The sequence below is a fragment of the Pinus tabuliformis genome, chromosome 5_1, assembly GCF_031772625.1.
Source record: "Pinus tabuliformis cultivar Carrire ecotype Pingquan chromosome 5_1, CPIR1, whole genome shotgun sequence".
NCBI classification, from domain to species: Eukaryota; Viridiplantae; Streptophyta; class Pinopsida; order Pinales; family Pinaceae; genus Pinus; species Pinus tabuliformis.
Window position 1 is genome coordinate 629,862,066 of NC_142305.1, and position 16,335 is coordinate 629,878,400.

The following is a 16,335-nucleotide window of genomic DNA, read 5'->3' on the forward strand; positions in this document are numbered from 1 at the left end:
GCACCCCTGAGCATACCTTCATTACATTTGATTCAATAAGCCACCAATCACGCAAAAATGGCAATAATCCTAGTCTCTCACTGCTTACTCTCTTAATGAAACCTCGTACTCGGTTAAGATAAAACTAGTAAAAATAATTATTAAAAGTCAAATTACGAGCCGTTTAAAAATAAAACTGTCATAAAAAAATTTCACTGATAGGCAGGGGACCCGTCAAATTTAACCCCTCAGAGGAACTGGAATTATTTTGCAACGCTGATTCCAATGTGTGGTGGCGCTATTGACGTAGCCATTCATTTTGGATGGCTGGCATAGTAAAGTTGTATCGGGCTCACGCCAACTGGATCCAGCACGTGGTGAAGTCCAATCCCAGGTCAAAGTTTATGGTGGGAGATCATCCGCAGGAAGCAGTTCCACCAAGACAACTTTCATTAAGGGCGGAAACAGGGAAATCGCTCATTAGCAGATGTTTGGTCGGGGCAGGATGGAGGTGAGCGTGGTTAAATTTAACTTGTGCAGATGGACGGTCCGCTTCAACGAGCTCTCCAAACTATGACGTAACGCGAGGATTAAGATCCCTAGCGCATACAGTGAGTCGATATGGCTCCCACGAACACTGTATTCAACTATATAATGGCTCTGCCAACAACCACAAATCTCGGCTTCAACTATATGTGACACATTAATTTACAAATCACACCTCCTTCTCCACGCATGACATCATCTCTGCAATAGCTAACACACTGGCTCTGCAAATTGCACCAGTCGCACCTCGCATTTAACCCAATTAACCAATCAACCAAACCAGCTACTTATAACACATCAACGATTTTTATTTCTTCAAAGGTGAGGTGCTCGATCTCCCTAAATACTCAGGTCTTGGCCTCCCCTTTTTAATGGTAGAATCCGTCCTTGTAGATTAAGGGCCGTCAATTCTCAGCATAAATCCCATGGCCTCTTTTATTAATTTGGAATATTATTCACAAATGAGGGATTCTCACTCTCATATTTGAGGTTGATCTAACTAGTTCTCCGACTTCTGTGTTAATATTTGAGCTCTGAGGTGTTCAAAGTTTCTGAACGATTTAGCTAACCTCAGATCTGGCAAAAATCGACCTCCACAAAACTTCAATCTGCAAGATAAAACCCTCAGCTTCTAAACCATTACGAGTGGCCACAGATCTGTACTGGAATAAGCTCGATCTTTGAAGTGAATGATAGATCTCAACCTCTTGGATTGAAAATAAGCTTGATCTCTGAAAGGGGCTATAGATCTCAACCTTTAATAAATATATCTATCTGCCCCGTAAGCCTGCAAAATCTTCAATGTTAAGTCACAATTAAACCGATTGATGGATATGGCAATCTTTCTGTAAATATCAACCAGGGTGGACGTGAATAAGCCATGAAATTGATAGATAACTAGCTACGGTGATTACGGCGGATCACCGAAAAATAGTCTCTTTTGGAATCCTCGATCGGTCTCAAAATTATTCTGTGATAAACCCTTAGGCTGACAGGAAAATTAGTTCGGATACCAATGTAAGGTCTCAAACGTCAAAATTTTTAATAGCTCTAACACACTCGAGTGTGCTCATTAAAAATACTTGCAATCAAAACATCGAACACAAAGGGCTCTAAAATTGCAGCCTTTTATTTATATTAATAACTAAAACAAAGATACATGCTCATATAAGTCACACTGAAGTCCCTACCAATGGCATGTACGGCTGCTCAACAATGACTAATCTAAGACACTGAAGTCCACTTGTGAATTTTGGATGGATCCACCACACAAATGACACCGCTGAGTTTTCGTCCCCAGATCAAGCTAGACCTGGGCACGCCAAATTCTCAACAAACACACAATAAGATAGACAACTCAGGATGATCCCAATGCCTAGCTCCTATCCCATTTTATAAGCATGATGGACTCTCTAGAAACTTTATTTTATTGTTTTCCCTCAAAAAACGAAGAAAAATACCGTGGGCAAATACCACGGGTAGATTCCATCCATTTTGACCATATCCAAAAAATGGAATATTACAAAAAATGTAAACAAGATAGTTTACTCGACTAGGAATGCTATTGGATCAAACTCCCTTGCTTCAAAAAAATTGAACATCTAGCTCAAAAGGTTGTCTACAATTCAAAAGTTGAAATCAGTGTTTCTGAATAGTAGATTCCATCCATTTTGACCATATCCAAAAAATGGAATATTACAAAAAATGTAAACAGGATAGTTTACTCGACTAGGAATGCTATTGGATCAAACTCCCTTGCTTCAAAAAATTGAACATCTAGCTCAAAAGTTGTCTACAATTCAAAAGTTGAAATCAGTGTTTCTGAATAATCACATCGTTAGGATTGGGTCACGTTTCAAACCAACTAATGTGGTTCATCCTCAGGACTTTCAAACCAACTAATGTGGTTCATCCTCAGGACAGAGTGAGAGAATAAATAGCAGGGATGCATCATTGTTCAAGGTTAGCCGTTGGTGAAATTATTGCTGAGGAGAGAAAAAGTTATTTAAGAATATGTTATGTTTATTAAATTATTTAATATTTAGTTAGAAACTAGCTATTAAATAATTTAACAAACATCTCTTTATCATGTATTCTTAAAGAATTTTCTCTCCTCAGTAATAATTTCACTTACCCCTAATTTTAAATGGCTAAACCTAAACAATGATGCATCCCTATTATTTATTCTCTCAGATCGATTGATTTTTCACCTTGTCCTGAGGATGAACCACATTAGTTGGTTTGAAAGGTCGACCTAATCCTAACGATGTGATTAATCCGAAACACTGATTTCTACATTATGGATTACAAAAGTCTTAGATCTAACAATTTAGAATTTGTTGGATGCCTTGTAATCTTCTTTCTTTTTTCTTCTTTTAACTCCTCTGGCATATTATACTCCATTTTATCTACTCCTCATCCATCGTTCATCTTCTCCTTCCCTTCTCTTTTTAACTTTTCATCGTTCAACCATAGACAACTCCACATGCCCACGTTCAATGTTGCCAACTTCTCTTTAGCATCATCAACTTCTCTATCACTGGTTGCAACTCAAGCCCTATGGTGGTTATTGCCTCTATTTCGTTCCTCCCATGCACCATCATCAATTTCCTTTGTAATTCTAAATCAATGCCTATGATTCCTAACTCGACATCACAAACCTTTGTTGTTTAAGCATCTCATCACTCTCTTTTAATGCCAACTTATCCATCATCCTGAGTCATCTTTAGACTCATTCAACATATCAACACGTATAAGGTAGGGGCATTACATGTTGCTCTTTTTCATTTCTCTACTCTACAGCATCAACCCTTCTTGCCACTACCGCTTCTCCATCATGAACATGTTATGTGTTCCTTCATCTTCTTCATCTTCAAGCTTGCTCTACTGCACTGCTACCATACATCTTCACCTCAATGTCTTCTTTAATTATATCTCACAATAAATTTAAAAATATATATGCTTTCAAAAAAACAAAGATTACCTGCTCACCCTACATTCCATTCATCTTTCATGCAAAGAACGCAAGTGGTCAGATAAAGAATAGAATATATAATGAGCAACAAAAACTCATTACCTTCAAATGTTCACTTGTCTTCTCTATCTTGAAATGATCCAATCTTGTCCATCTGGTAAGCCTTGGCATAGGGGCCCATTGCGAATCATACTTGGATGAGAAGAGTTTTACTTTGAAAGAGCGGAATTCTTGCATGTTTGTTTTTAAAACCTCTATGCAATTGGTTTGTTTTTAAAACATTTTCAAGCTAAACGTAAGTTCTCGGAGAATAGCATAATGCTCCCAGACAAGAAGTTACTCAGAGAGCCAGTTACATATCTGAATCTCTCCTTTTGTTGGGACTCGTAGAAAAAAACAAGTCTGCTGCTATTACAGTCAGGTAACCTGGAGAATTCTCCCCTTCTCTACTTCACTAAGATTTTGAAATGCAATATAATTTAACCACTTAGATGTACCAAGTGTTCAATGGATATCTGCTATTGCACGAACGCTATGGGAGACTAATGATTATAAAATCGTTTTTCACAAGTTTCACTCACACGACATTTGGATTATCATGTAAACTGTGATGGTCTCCTAATGCTGACCTCAACTTTAAACTAAAAATCTATTTAAATAACCTAGAATACTCAATGTCGACTCCATCTACAAAATAATGTCATTTACAGAAAAATTATCTTGACAAATATCATTGTTTTGTATTTCTGCTAACAGATGGGCAAAGACAACTACAATAGTATAATAACCATGGAAAACTTGTGCCCCCCCTTTGCTGCTAACACAAATACAGTTTGAAACATAACAGCAAAATGTAAGCATTATGGCCTCCTAATCGTGCCAACTTTACATTAGATCACAATACCCTGATAAAATACCAAAGATACTTAAGACCATGCTCCTAATTTCAAAATCCGAATGCAAAATACGAGACCTCAGCCAACTGTCTATATAAATAGTTTTGAGTTCCTTCTAAAAAAAAGGCAAACACAGCAGCAATAATGTGATTATCACATAAAACTGTCGCAACCTTCTTGCTAATACAGTGGAACATAAAAGCAGAAATTAAAACATAGTAGGCATTTTAGTATATCACCTCCTTCTTGGCAATTCCAACAGTGCCTATGGGTGTAAGCCACATGATAAGGAAAATATCAAGAGGTGATGCGTGGTTACTGACATAAATAGCCTTCAAATTTGAGTACTCTGCTCCTCTTATTTCAATTGGGTTTCCTAAAATCCACATCTGATAGCCAAGCTTCAAATTAGAAATATTGTTTGTCATTTAAGTTGAGGTATTAACTGCAATAAATCAGAGTATTTCAAAAGAATAATTTAAAGCCAGAATAGAAAAATTCAAAGTATCAATTGCCAACGAAAGACAAAAAGCTTGCTACGCAAAGATCCGCATCCAACAGGGAAAATTACTGTACCAGTTACCAGAAAGGAAAAAGGATACAACACAAAGACAGTATAAGTTGCATAAACATATCTCCAATAGTCTAGAAGATGCAGAACAATATCTGCTAATATAGTGTATAAGATCTGAAATATGAGATTAACAATATGACCATGAAATATTGTAAATAAAGGGGATAAGAGAAGGTGAAGAACGTAAGAGACCAATACTTCAAGGTGAGGTGAAGGAACAGAGCAGTATTACTTGCTAAACAGGAATCCTTTACCAAGAGTCTTTGTGTGAATAAAGTCCTTTTCCGGTTTTGGCTTTCTTATTATCTAGTTACGGGACATGCAGTTCGATAGGCATGGCACATTAGGCTTACTAATGATGGTCTTGTTATTTGTATGATATTTAATTACATGGGTAGCCGTTTCTTCAGCATAGCACAGTAGGCCTGCTAAAGGTGGTTTCGTTTATTGTTTTAGACATACACGGTAACCTAGGCAATCAGTAATCTTAAGGCAGGGAGCAGCCAAAGTCACTACAGAGAGCATGAAAGAGACATAATGTCTTCAAATAGTCTGGGGGATTGGAAGAATAATGTCTTCAAATAGTCTTGGGGGATTGGAAGCATAAGACTAACCTGTTGAAAAGTGTGCAACAAGAAATGCTTGTTGACAATGCAACAAGATGGAGCTTAGTGAAAAGAGTCGCTTCACTAAGTGAGCCCGCAGGCAAATTATGGGGCAAGTTCTATTTTTGGATCCCAACAGGATGATCACAGGAGGAGTGACCACAGCAAAGATGATCACAACAGGAGTGACTACAGCAAAAGTGATCACAGTAGAAATATCATAAATGAAATGATTAGGAGCATGGTATCGATAAACATTGAGTGTAAAACACTGCGAGTGGATATGGATGTGAAAGACAACCCAAAAAGAATCCTCTTTTCGTGACCTTTTTCTTACATTACTTTTAGGTTGCGTTTTGTATTTTCGGTTTATGCTAATTATAAGACTAGCGGTTAAGCATAGCTTATGAAGATTAGCATCTCTGTGTATAAAGGTTGTTTACCTTATCTTTGGACAGATAGATCAGAGGTAAATTAATCCCTGTTTAGTTATGTTTGTGAACGTTACTATAATGATAGTGGATAAATAATGAGGAGCTTGGCTGTTGATAAAGTTAGTACTAATATTCTTATAATGTAAAAAAAATTTAATATATATTAAAATTGGTTAAAGTTCCTACAAACCAAATAAATACTTTTACCTTTAATGTTAATTACAAATTATTCATAATCAAATATATTAATGATAAACAAAAAATACTTATGATGTAAGTGCTATTGAGAAATTCTCTTCAAATTGACAACTTACATGTTTAATCTCTTAATTGATGTTAAGTTCAAATCACAACCTCGCGTATGAAAGAGATCTGTCGCCAAGTTAACACCGCATACATTGATTGCGATAAAGCTTCTGGGTACCAAATGGACCATATGGCCATGACACAAACGATGTAGCACAATGAACTTCAGCCGGTCTGTGCCATTATAAACTAACACATGTTTCAATTGGATAAATAAAAAACCAACACATTAACATTGCGAGAGACATTTCAACTCATAATCTAAGTCACGGTACGTTTTTTTGGGCGTCTCATGTTTATATTTTGTGGATCAGAGTGATATGCTAGGATATTTTTCGGACATTAAGGTGGGAACAGAGGTTTAAAAAGTGTTTTTTCAATGATATTTAGTTAATTTAAATTTTAATAAATTAGTATTAAAGTTTTTTATGGTTACAACTTACGATGTCTATTTTTTCAAAATTTATTTGTAAATATAATTAAATATATAATAAAACAAGTAAAATTGCTTTTATTTATCATACATGAATGACTTACTTAAAGCAGTTGAATCTCAAAAATGATATCTAATATAATGCACTGCCTAAACCCCCATGCTTTTATTTAATTAAAAATTTAATTTTCTTAAATATTAAAAAATAAGTTAATAGGCCAAGATTCAAAATATAGGTTACTGATTTAAATAATTATCACAATAAAAAAATATATACAATTATTGTAATAACTATTTATTATTTGTTTTTTTTTTTTAATTTAAATTTATAATATTTGATAATTTATTATTATTATTATTATTATAAAATATTTTTTATTAAATTTTTTAATTTAAATTTGTAATAAATGTCTTTCTTATTAGTTATATTTAAATGATGTGATTAATTCGAAAGACATTTATTTACAATATAAATTTTGCTTAAATCTAATTAAATCTATAATATTTAATAATTTATAACGATATTCTTTAAATTATTATTTAATAAAATATGTATATTATATGTATAATTAACTATACCAATGGGCTTTAGATTAATGGTGAATGAGTGTACTATTAAAGCACTCCTTGTGATAGGTCACTGGTTCAAATCCCATGGGTATTTATTTATAAAAAAAACTTATACCAATATGATTTTTATGTTTATTTTTTATTTATAATTATTAATTATATTAAAATTCGTTTTTTATGTTTATTTTTTATTTATAATTATTAATTATATTAAAATTCGTTTTAATTTACAAAATGTGTGCTCTGTGTCCCATTCTGGAATCGACCGATTTCCTGTGCTACTGTCATGTGACGTAGCTAATAGCACAATTGAGTCAAGTCCGAAAAAGTGGTCAGAACCCTTCCCACGATCACACTCAACAAAAACAAAGGGAATGGAATCATCTAGCGTATAGCTAATAGCACAATTTTAACAATAACAAAGGGAAATCCACCTAATCCGACCCACTGTCATGTGACATAGCTAATAGCACAATTGACTCAAGTCTGAAGAGGACTTGAACAGCGATCAGAATCTTTCCCAAAGTTAATAAAAACGAAAGGAAATCCATGAATGATGGTCGCATAGTACAAGACACTCCTTAAAATAGCAATGGAAATAAGTAAGGCTCCTCATGGGGCCTAAGCAAGGCTCCTCGTGGGGCCAAAGCAAGGATGGGATCTTCTGTCCGTTGGACAAATAACTAGGTAGCAATCTGTTGTAGGAGTTCATGCAGTTTTCTGATAACAAACAAAAGAAAGAAATGTGCGGTATGGAGGTCTGAGTTACAAGAGCAGGTTAAACCCTGAGCGTCTAGACTTGCAAAACTAGCTTTGCCATGAGAAAGAAAACCTATGTTATCATTTTCTCAGTTTATATTATGGGGAAGACTTCTCTGTTAGATTTCCAGGATGGCTTTCCTGTGTCCAGTACGGCGACCATTTAAGCCAGTATAGTTAACTCAAAGAAACACTACACTGAGGCTCTGATGGAACGGAGAAGGGCGGGAAGATTTTGATGAAGGGCATGCTTTATTCATGATTCTGGAAGACTTAATCCCACAATTGGAAGACACCCCCGACATTATTGACCAGATATAAAGGGACGTTGAGGAAAGTGGCCAGTTGGAAGAGGATGACGTAAGCAGTAAAACCCACAGGATTTTCTGCCTACAAATCCATCGACAGCATATTCACCAAAATCAGCCTTGGTAAAAGGAAGCGACTAATAATCCATTATTCTCAACAATATTTTTTGTTTGCATCAACAATGGAATGTTAAATGTGGAGGCAATTTAAGGCACCTAGGATACTGGATTCAACAACAATCAAAATCTTAATTTTATTGCAACCTTCCAATCCGATAATTAAAATTTACAAGCCTAGCTCCACTCGCACAGCAATGGATAATTAATAACATGATTTCTCTTTCGTAATTGATGCGTGCTTCAAACAGTTCATAAATACCACTCTGTGCAGGACACAGAAAACGCCTATATCTCTCACATAGCCACTTGCGACCAGTGAATTGGTTTCTTGAGCATAAGCTGTCCTTTTCCTTTTGACATGCGATTTTCTCCACGCTGGTTTTATTAATTCAGGAAAGAAGAGGACAAACAGTCACCACAACCGATTTATTTTTCGCCGTTGGTTTTATTAATTCAGCAATGAAAAGGACAAAACAGTCACCAACAGCCCAGCTGTCTATGATCCAACCCAGCTATTATCATTCATTCGCTGCACCTTTGTCTTTTATCTTTTTCTTCTTTTGTTTTTGGTTTGTCATTACTCCATTTTGTTTTCAGCGTGGGAGTTCATCAGTCAACTCAATGGCAACGATTTCGTTCAATCCAAATGCAGTGTATGATTACCATTCATCAGACTCGCATATCCTGTTAAGATCCGTATGAATCCTCACGGCGGTCCTACAACATCATATACTTGGTTACAATAATTGAAGGTTCAATGAAAGAAATGGACTGCTCAACCTCCCTGCCATGCCAGATATGCCAAGAAAATAAGATAGTGCTCCTTTCAAGGCGTGATTGAATTAAGTGGAAGCAAACATAGTCATGTAAACCAGACTTTTGAAAAGAGAAAAATCAACTACAAGCATCGTAATATAGATTAGAAAATAAAAGAAATCAACCATATTTATAAACGGTTTTTTAATGAGTGTGCAGGATAGTAAGTCAGCGAAGGATGCTCCTGCATCAGAAAATCTGCCTAGCCAAAATTGAAAGTTGTTAGACTTGGATGGGAAAGATGGGCAAGCAACTTGCACGGAGATACCTGTCATGGTCCGCTAAATAGATCTCTGATTGGCATGACTTGTACTAGAGCTCTTAAGGATATAGGTTTTAATGAGTAGACTGCTGGGTCTGTTCTTCGTATTTGGAGTTTCATTTCAATAATGTTGTTTGTTCATTTGTTGTATAAAACTGTGCTTTGAAACTGTACAGTCTTCTCACATTTTAATGTTTGTGGATGTTAAATAGTATTAAAGCACTCCTTGTGCTTATGCCTATTGGGTTCACTGTTAGGAGCTTTTTTACTTTACAATTTATATTCTGTTTCTTGTTAACAGAAATTCTGTCAGTGCCATAATTATAAAAAGTTACAGACTTGAAAAAAATAAAATCGATCTCTATATGAACATAATTATAAAGATTAAATTAAAATACTCAATAAACCATTGCATGCCAAGATCTATACTTCTCTGTGCCCCTATGGGTCTCAGTCAGCTATAATCATTGGCATTTCTGGTATTTGTGCAAGCTTGAAAGAGAATCATTTGGGGAATGACCTCAAGTTCGTAAACGCTTCCTAATAACAGGTAGACCATTATTGTTTCCTCGAAACAAATAGTGTGTAATAATGCAAATATTACATCAGACCCTAACCTAGCAAATTTGAAATCCGATATTAGAGATTATGAAGTGCGATCAAGACAAGTACTGATTATCAACAAAAGCCATGGAACAGGGGACCAAAATTAATGAACTTCGGAGCCACATCTTCACAACGGTACGATCTCAGGTGGAAATGGAAAGCTCCTAAGGTTTTATTCATCGCAATGAGCCGTTTCTTCACAGTTTTCCAACCAAAAGCAAACTATAGAAATCGTCCCTTCTTGTCGCTTGGCAAAAATTTCCTGATACATGATTAAAAAAACTTCCCGTAATTGCATCTTTTTGTACAAATCATGAACAGATATTTGTTTCATTTCAAGAATCCCTTCTCAAATCAAAATTCCCAAAGTCATAAATGGAGAGTAGTCTCAAACCAGTCGAGGGTAACAAAAAGTTTTATATGTTCATTAATAAAACTTTCAAGATTATCAGGACACGGTGACGGAAGGACAGGGAAATAGTAATTTAAGAATGAAAGCAAATGGAAAGTTTGGAGAAGAACCTAAACATAACAAGGGAAAAGAAGCCTACCAGCATTCTACCCGTAACGTGGCCATAGGCATTTCCTTGCTTGATTCTCTCGTAAGGCCAGGGAAGCAGTATTAGCATTACTATCGCCCAGAAGAAAGTCGTAATCATCATCGCGAGAAAGCATGCCACAATCTTAACAATGGACAAAGCCACAGCTCCCCAGCTGTTGTCTTCATGATAAGACGGCTGTGAGACGCATCCATCTGGACAGCTACTATTTTTTGACTTCTCCGTTCCCCTAAATGAGGAGGCCTTGGGCAGGAGATTGGCAAGTTTTTCTACGTATGCAGATAGTAACTCCTTCGAGAAACGATCAGTATATAAATCCTTAAAGGCATCGGCAGTATGAAGAAAATTGAATGATCGGCTGTAGCCTCTCCGTCTTGCGACCCCAGAATTCGCCATGAAAAATTCTTTCCGATAGAATCGAACTCGACAAAGATTTTACTACTCGGATAAACAAAATGTACTCGCTTGCCGGGCCGGTTACTACGCATGAAATTTACAGGCGAATCCGCGACACACGGATTTAGTTCCTATTCCGAGCTTGATCACTGTTCCGACTACTTTAAAGTTCAATTAAAGCAGCCGGAAATAAGTGGGAACGATTAGCGCTCCGTTAATCCCCGTAATCAGAGAATCTCAATGGCCACAAGTTTTTTTCTTTTTGAAAAAAAAAATGTACTAAGCTCAAAACATAATCAATTCCCCGTCTGAATGCTTCAAAGAACCTGCCTCCTCAATGGACCCAAAATACTCTCCTCTGCACCTCATTCAATGGCGAATACTCTTCACATCCGGCGCACGGACCTGTAAAGAGAGCTCCCTGACAATCAAAATTTCCAGAGCAAAACATTAAGATTTTGTGCAAATACTTTGCATCATTATAATCTTTAATGAAATACGCAAATCTTTAATGAAAACATTTGCGGTGAAAAAAAAAATCCAAACATTTCAAAATATGCGGAAAAAATCGGGCAAAAGCGTCGAAATCTCAAAAACGCACGTAATACATCTTTAAAGAAAACTTTCGCAAATAAAAATTATCAAAAATTTCAAACTCTGCGGGAAAAACTTCTGGCAAAAGCGTTGAAACCTCAAATATTCATACTGTGAGCGGTCACAACTGGTTAATGGACCAATATTTGTTACGGTTTTTCTCGCAGAAAAGCTGTTATCAACTCAAATTTCTTGAACCAAACCTCGTCGGAATCCTTTGGCATCGAGTTTGCTCTTCCCAGCTGAAAATCACCTAAATATGCTTTCCTTCGGAACTGCAGAAACGTCTCTCAGCGTCATGCGTTACCAAATGCACTGTAATATTTTAAAATTTGTCAAATCCTCAAAAGCATTGAAATCTTTTTAAAAATTTGTTAAATCCTTAAAAGCACAGAAATCTAGTAAAAAATAAATACTAATCTTCGAAGGCACTGAAATTTTTGAAAGGAATTCATGAAAACCTCGCAACCTTTGGCCACTCCAGTTGAAGTTTGAACAGAGCACGTTTCCGTGTAATGACCAATGAAGTTTTTGGTCGGTGACGAGGGTTTCGGATTATAATTTAATAGAGGGGCGCAAGATAACATAACAGAGTGGCGCAATCTGGACCATTGGGAGCGCACATGACGATGTTTGGTCACTTCCTTGGAGATTTGTATGGAATTGGGGTTCTAATTTTGTCCTGGGACCAGAAGGTTCTTGGCTCAGTAGTGTTGAAAAAGGGTTGTGTTTTTAAAGAAATCTTGGTTGTGTGGTTCAATTTTTCTTAGCATGTTCATTAAATTTCCCGGGTATGGCAGTGTTTTTTAATAAGTTTTTATGATCACTACATAAAAATGCACGTGTTTCATATGTACATTTAGATTTTAATAAATTTTTATTTATAAAATTATGTTAATAAAATAAATCTTAAATATAAATATTAAATTATGAAAATATAATTTTTAAATAAATTAAGTGATATATATTTGAAATTTTCATAAACGATAAAGTTGAATTTTGATTTTGAATAAATATTAATTGAAATATGTTTTAATGTAATTTTTGTTATATAATTTTTATAAATTTGTTTGGAATAAAAGATGTTTTTTTACATATTCTTGTTATTTATGTTATTTTATATGGGAGTGAAGTTTGGGGTTGTAATATATTTAGAGAACTGTACAGAAAGATTGAAATGTTCTAAAAGCAATTTATAATTTACAATCTCAAGATTAATGGAAATACTCTTTACTATATTCTTTTGATTGAAGCTAGCCTCTCCCCCATTAAAAGCATGGCTATGTTTAGGTATCTGATGTACAAGAAGAAGATGTACAACATCAATGCGAAAAGGCTCCCCAAAATTGCTTTCAACTCTAGTCAAAACCACCACCTTTGAAACAAGCAAGGTTAGCATAAGGATAAAAGAGGAGATCATATTGATGAATAAGAATGAAATTAAAAATACCATTACTTCTAGATTTAAGGATAAGTTGTGGGATGAAAAGGAGTTGAGAGAAAAAGAAAGCTAAGATATTATAAGGAGGTGATCAACCTCATTCTTGCTAACTAGAATTATCTTTCTGTCTTGACCAATGCTAAGAAGAAAATGAACATTCCAAAGATAAGAACTAATTCTCATGATCTTCTAAGTGAAACTAGGTGTTAGTCTATTCCCAAAATACCTTGAACTGAAAGAATTTGCCCACTTTACAATACTTAGAAAGTTGAAGATGAAAGCACTTTCTCTTGGAGTGCCGATCCTTAGTCACATCTGTTCTCTTTTTCAAAACATTTGCAACACTACCCACACTACCAGCCTTCATGACTCGTTAAGCCAACAAAACTATATGATCATAGAAATAAAATATTAAAGAGCGTAAGTTAATTGCATATTTTCTTAAGGTAGGATAGCCCATATTGGTCTTTATGGACATTAACCATCACCATCGTCATCATCACCATAATTTTTTAATGGAAATTATCCTCTCTCATTTTTGTTATTTAATATTTATAAATTAGTTATATCCTTTTTTGAAGGGAAATTATTTTCTCTCAACCTGAGAGAGCAAGAATGAAGGTCAATACAATAATTCACATAGCTATTATAACAATATTTCTCATCATCATGTCACTTGCAAGAAATTGAACATGGGTAAAAAAATAACTACCATTCTACTCAACCACGAAAAATAAACCTAATTAACATATAAATCTTACAATTTTGTAATGATAAATTGGTTTTCTATAATATAAAAATAAATTTATTATCTTTGTATATTTAATCAATTTGAAATAATTTTCTCCTAATTTCACATTAAATTATTATTATTATTATTATTATTAATTTTATATTAATATAAATAATTAGAAAACAAATTCAAAATAAAATAATTAACTTTTTTGAAATTTACATATATTTCTATTTAAATTAATATAAATAGTAGAAAACAAAACAAATTCAAAAATATTTAAATTGCAATTTAAAAAATATTTAATTTTCAATTATAAAATATTAAAATGAAATTTTATTTATTAAATAAAAATTGATGATGATAATTATTAACCTTTATTGTTATTTTAAAAAAAATATTTAATTTTCAATGAAATGTTAAAATAATATTTTATATATTAAATAAAAATGGATGATTATTAATTTTTATTGATTTGAGATATTCATTTTTTTAATTTAAAAATAAAAAATAAAAAATAATCGATATCCTTTAAAATTTTATTTTATTAAAAAAACCATCTTTAATTCAAACTTAAAAAATGACTTTAAATTATAACATTTTTTTTAAATTAAAATTTCTTTTAAATATAACTCCATTTCGAATCAAACAAAAAAATTTCACCCAACCAATCCTCCATTTCCTAACCATAACTTGTAACTCTTAATACTTTACAAAATACAAAAACTTTTCAAATCAGAGTGTTAGGATATTATTATTTTCAAATCATTTATATTTTTATAAATTAATATAAATTTTAAGAGTAATTCTATATATATTAAATATTAATAGTACATTTAAATGTTAATTAGTTTTTAATATAAAAAGATATATATTTTCTTCTATTTTAATATTTGATAATTAAAAATTTATTATTAATAATGAAAAAAATATTTCAATATTAATTATATATAATATTTTATTGCTCATTCAAATATATAAGTAAAATGAAAGTAATTTAATTTATATAGAAAGAGTAATTGAGAAAAAATAAAATTCTAGTTTTTATAGATGCCACTCACTTCATAAAATAGTAAAATCATGTTATGTAAAATATTATGAGGTTCTTCATTTGATCTTCATTTACACATCGTAGCCAATTGAATCAACAATATGTCATACACTATCTAATTAAGTCTATGTATGTGATTAATATTTAATAAAAAAATCAAATCCTAGGATTTGAATTCTTGCTAAACTATAGTTCTATTTTTTACTTGCACTAGTGTCTTAAGTTTATCTAGGCTAGTTAAACGAATGCTTAGCATGAAGTTGATAGATAACATTTAAAAAATATTTTTATTTTAACCATAGTTAATCGGTAACTCGTTAGAGTAATCTAGACAAGACCCAAGATCAAAGTTTTTGTAAGAGTCCTTATATGGCTAGGCTAGTTACATTTATGTTTAGCATGGAGTTCACAAATAACATTTAAAAAACATATTTTTTTCATGGTTAACTTGTTGGAGTCATCTCAACAAAGGCCAAGATCAAACCTTCTAGCTGCCATATAACACCAAGAGTATATTCAATAATCCATAATAAGGGTATATTAAGGAAGGAATTACACATCTCCCCAAGTGGGAGATGTGTAATTCCTTCCTTAATATAATAACAAAAAGATATTTTGAAATAATAACATATTTCAACATTCACATTAGTAAAAATATTTCAATATCAATTTTATATGGCAATTGCGTGGTAAATTTTAAAGTAATTAAAAGTCAAAATTTTATTATTGTTATAATTTGGATATGGAGAGTTGGTGTCTCACATCATGTGTGGCTTGGGTTTCCTAGCCATTGTCGCTCCGCCTCGGTTGAGAGTTGCATAGAACCATGACTTTGTAGTTCAAATGTGCAAACATTGGGTTGATCTTTGCTCTATAAGTTTGGATCTACGGTTTCTTCTTTGTGAGTTTTGACTTTTCATGCTTGCATGTAGTTGGATTTGGTTGTTGCTATCTTGATCTAATTTTTTTTTGTGGGATAAACACCCACAAGGGTTTTGAAACGATGACATTTTCACATGGAATGCCTTAATAGTGCACTTATTCACCATCAATTCAAAAGCATGTGGACTCTAGCTTGATCTAAATTGATAGTGTTGCCAAGTTGCTTTGCAAGCTTGTGGTACAAGAGTTGGTTGTCGCTCCAGAATAATCAAGTTTTGAAGAACTCCTGACATTATTGTCTCTTAATGGGGGATCTTGCTAATCCCATTGTTGCAGGCCATGCCTCTCTGCTCAGTGGTACTTTTTCAATGGGTTGGTTGTGTCTTGAGCAAAGCAAATTTGCAAAATTGATGAAAGCAATCCCTTCCCTTAACTTGGGGCTCTCTTTGGTGAAAAATAACATCATTATCATTTAAGAAAAATATTAATT

The 16,335-nt window shown here is 33.6% G+C and overlaps 1 protein-coding gene across 9 annotated transcripts in view; it reads right to left on the minus strand.

The window, feature by feature from the left end:
* The window catches only part of LOC149166526 (1-acyl-sn-glycerol-3-phosphate acyltransferase-like), an 89,868-nt gene extending 77,434 nt beyond the window's left edge, over window positions 1-12,434 (minus strand). The window contains exons 1-4 of one of the 9 annotated variants that reach the window (XM_089432651.1): window positions 12,208-12,432; window positions 11,942-12,013; window positions 10,740-11,565; window positions 4,635-4,784 (exon numbers count right to left, since the gene is read on the minus strand). In XM_089432651.1, coding sequence (XP_089288777.1) covers window positions 4,635-4,784; window positions 10,740-11,144 — 555 coding nt within the window. In that variant the 5' untranslated portion in view covers window positions 11,145-11,565; window positions 11,942-12,013; window positions 12,208-12,432. Of the gene's footprint in view, window positions 1-4,634; window positions 4,785-10,739; window positions 11,566-11,835; window positions 12,117-12,199 lie in introns of those variants that run through there. The other 8 variants (XM_089432647.1, XM_089432649.1, XM_089432644.1 and 5 more) reach the window with 8 other exon arrangements.
* Window positions 12,435-16,335: the final 3,901 nt, after the last annotated feature.